At 52.5% G+C, this 1,971-nt stretch overlaps 1 protein-coding gene across 1 annotated transcript in view; it reads right to left on the reverse strand.

The window, feature by feature from the left end:
• Positions 1-1,971, reverse strand: part of SEL1L3 (SEL1L family member 3) — a gene marked incomplete in the record, with an annotated part of 122,634 nt that overhangs the window by 69,157 nt on the left and 51,506 nt on the right. The window contains 1 exon segment of the mRNA XM_014590294.2: positions 1,614-1,751. Coding sequence (XP_014445780.1) covers positions 1,614-1,751 — 138 coding nt within the window.

Here is a 1,971-nt window from a genome sequence, read left to right on the forward strand (position 1 = left end):
CAACACCCACCCAACACTCTGCTGGGTGGCATCTGAGGCTAGCTGGAGCCATCAGCCTCTGAGGCTACTCCTGCCTCCACAAGCCCTTGCACAAGCCCTTCAACGCATCCACCGGGCCAAGCTGTCCCCACCCTGCTTATTGATAAACACCTACTGACCTGCCAAGAGCCAGCTCCAGTATCACCTCCTCTCGGAAGCCTTCCAGAATGCCCTGGTCTCCTGGGAGAACTGACACCCCTCCTTTGTACCTCCACCTTCCCTTCCTTTGTTTAAACGCATTGCTATTGTTCTTTGCCTTCAAGTCTGTCCCTCCTGGGCAGGGACCTTGTGCTAGTTCACTTATCTCTGAAATCTAGCCAAGTAATTGAGTAGTCACTCAGCAAGTTCTCAAAGAATGAAAGATAAACCATCCCGAGGGACTGGGAGAAAACCCTTCCGGGACAAGGAGGGTCCCTATCTGCACAGAAAATCTAGGCCACTGGACACCGCCGGTCCAAGGATGTGATTCCAAGGATGTGACGCGGTGGAATTGGGTTTTTTGCATTTCGGGCTTTGCTTTTTGCCCAGAATACCACGGGCTGCTGCTCACCCCCAAGACAGTTACCACAGCAGGCGTGAGACACACTATCCCAGGAGGGACGTTTCTGGTGTCTTCCCCTCTTCCAAACAGGCTTGGTTTCAAGATCCCCGGGGCCCTCCAGGGTGTGCGCAGTTACGAAGCAAACCCGAACCACCGTGGGCCTCAGGAGAACCTGGGGGCACCAGGGAAATACCTGCAGATTCCTGAGATAATGCCCAGCACATATTTCAAATCAGTCTCCAGTTCAAGTGCCGGAGGGCCAAGAGGGTCAGCTCCGTGAGGGAAGTAGGCAAGAGGTGACAAAACAGAGAAGGGGCTGGGGTGGGGGACAGAGTGTCCGTGCACCTGTGCCTCACCTTCAGGGTTACCATCATGTAGGAATGGGGGCCCGGGGGTGCCAGATCTTTGAATTTTTTAAAAAAAGCATTTTTATACAAGTTTTTGGACACTGGTAACTTTTTAAAAATATATATATATATATATACATGGGGGGGGGTCAGGTGGTAGTGCAGTAATAACACAGCTGGAGCCACATAGGAAAAGTCCCAGGTTCGAATCCCAGGACCTCCCTGAGCACCCTGGACATACATATCCATGCCTGTGATCCAGGCTGGCTGTGAGCAGGGGTGGTTCAAGACATGAAGACCCTACTGGGGTGCCTCTCTCTCCTCTCTCTCTCTCTCATGGAAGGTTTAAATAACTACATTCTAAAATACACACACAACAAGAGATTTCCAAAGCAACCACATTTGGGGTCAGCTCCGGCTCTAGGCTATTCATTTATGGCCTTGGCTTTAAAGGAAGAATTGCTTGAGTAACCCCTACATCTCAGTTCTTGTGTTTTGTGTTAGAAATGCGCAGAGCTATACGGAAAGTTTTGGACACACAAGGGCAGAATTTAAATTTGAAATGAAGCTAGAACACTAGGGTTTAAAATAACTTCAAGGCATAAATCACCAGAGGGTGAGTAAAGCAGAGAAAAACCGGGAGCCGTTCTAACCAGCGCCCGGAGCCGCCGCAGAGATGCAATTACCCAACACGTCCGTCTCCAGCAAGGCCTGGAGCAGGCTGGGGTGCTTGTCTCTCAGCTCCTTCTCCCAGGGGAAGGCCCGGCACGTCGAGGGGCTCCCATACCTGCGCTTGAGGTCCAGGTACGAGTTGCGGAGGTGACCTGCATGGAGGACAAAGCACAGAACATCAGACCCGCAGGAGAGGGAGCAGCTCCTTCTTAACCCCTTCTTCCCCAGGAGCTGGGAATGAGAGGTCAGAGTCAGCCTTACTACGTATTGGCTTGGGGCATTCGGGGAGTTGGAATTGGCTGCGAAGCCGATGCCACTGCCTCGAGGTCACACTCAGAGCCGAGGGCGGCCGAGGGGACCACAGCTGATGGG

This window comes from Tupaia chinensis, unplaced genomic scaffold, assembly GCF_000334495.1.
Source record: "Tupaia chinensis unplaced genomic scaffold, TupChi_1.0 Scaffold000426_1, whole genome shotgun sequence".
NCBI classification, from domain to species: domain Eukaryota; kingdom Metazoa; phylum Chordata; class Mammalia; order Scandentia; family Tupaiidae; genus Tupaia; species Tupaia belangeri.